Source organism: Alexandromys fortis, unplaced genomic scaffold (assembly GCF_014885135.2).
Source record: "Alexandromys fortis isolate MF-2015 unplaced genomic scaffold, M_Fortis_MF-2015_v1.1 scaffold_377, whole genome shotgun sequence".
In the NCBI taxonomy this organism is placed as follows: Eukaryota; Metazoa; Chordata; class Mammalia; order Rodentia; family Cricetidae; genus Alexandromys; species Alexandromys fortis.
This window is the reverse complement of record NW_026068257.1, coordinates 497,056-498,087: the sequence shown is the minus strand read 5'-3', so window position 1 is coordinate 498,087 and position 1,032 is coordinate 497,056. Positions and strand designations below refer to the sequence as shown.

At 55.0% G+C, this 1,032-nt stretch overlaps 1 protein-coding gene across 1 annotated transcript; it reads right to left on the bottom strand.

Annotated features, from left to right (window-relative positions):
• Window positions 1–5: 5 nt before the first annotated feature.
• LOC126494315 (histone H3.3A-like) lies at window positions 6–552 on the bottom strand. The gene has a single exon (XM_050131591.1). It carries the CDS (start codon window positions 414–416, stop codon window positions 6–8), a length of 411 nt encoding a protein of 136 aa, XP_049987548.1. The 5' UTR covers window positions 417–552.
• Window positions 553–1,032: the final 480 nt, after the last annotated feature.

Here is a 1,032-nt window from a genome sequence, read left to right as displayed (position 1 = left end):
TCGACTTAAGCTTTCTCCCCCCGTATCCGGCGAGCCAACTGGATGTCTTTGGGCATGATGGTGACTCTCTTGGCGTGGATGGCACACAGATTGGTATCTTCAAACAACCCCACCAGGTACGCTTCACTGGCCTCCTGAAGGGCACCGATGGCTGCACTCTGAAACCTCAGGTCGGTCTTGAAGTCCTGGGAGATCTCCCTCACCAACCTCTGGAAAGGCAGCTTCCGGATGAGCAGCTCAGTCGATTTCTGGTAACGACGGATCTCTCGCAGGGCCACGGTCCCGGGCCTGTAGCGGTGAGGCTTCTTCACCCCGCCGGTAGAGGGCGCGCTTTTGCGGGCCGCCTTGGTGGCCAGCTGCTTGCGGGGCGCTTTCCCCCCGGTCGACTTTCTAGCGGTCTGCTTGGTTCGGGCCATTTTCTTTCACCCAAAGCCGGAGTCTGAGGCCCGTGCTGGGACCGCCGCGCCGCTGTGAGCGCGCAAACAGGAGCCGCGATCGGCGACAGGAACAGAAGATCTACCTCCAACGAACGACCAAACCGCTCTGCGCTCTAGAGGGTTCCTTTCTTAAAATCCCCTCAGACTACAGGTTCCCTCCATCCACCTAACCCCAGTTCCTCATATGAAATCCTTTCCCATTTTTAAAATAAAGTCCAAACTGTGTGTGGCAACTCACACCTAGAATTCCACCACTTGGGGAGCTGAGACTGGGCATTATTGCGAGCTTAGGCCAACCTGGACTAAGGTGAGACCCTGAGTCAAAATAATAATTATTATCACTCCTAAAAGTCCATCATATATACCTACATTTCTTACTTTAACACACACATGCACACACGTGCACACGCACATACACACACGCCTAGGGAGACGGCTAGTGAGTGAGAGTGTTTGCTGGGCCAGCACAAGGATCCGAGTTCCAGCCCTGGCACCCATGTAAAAAGCTAGGCATAGTTGCATGCCCACACGCCTGTTACCCCAGGGTTGTGGGAGTCCAGACAGAAAGATTGCTGGGGCTTGCTGACTGCCAGCC

Excerpts from the sequence above, each read along its gene's own strand:
- LOC126494315 (XM_050131591.1), bottom strand. The coding sequence starts at position 416 with ATGGCCCGAACCAAGCAGACCGCTAGAAAGTCGACCGGGGGGAAAGCG.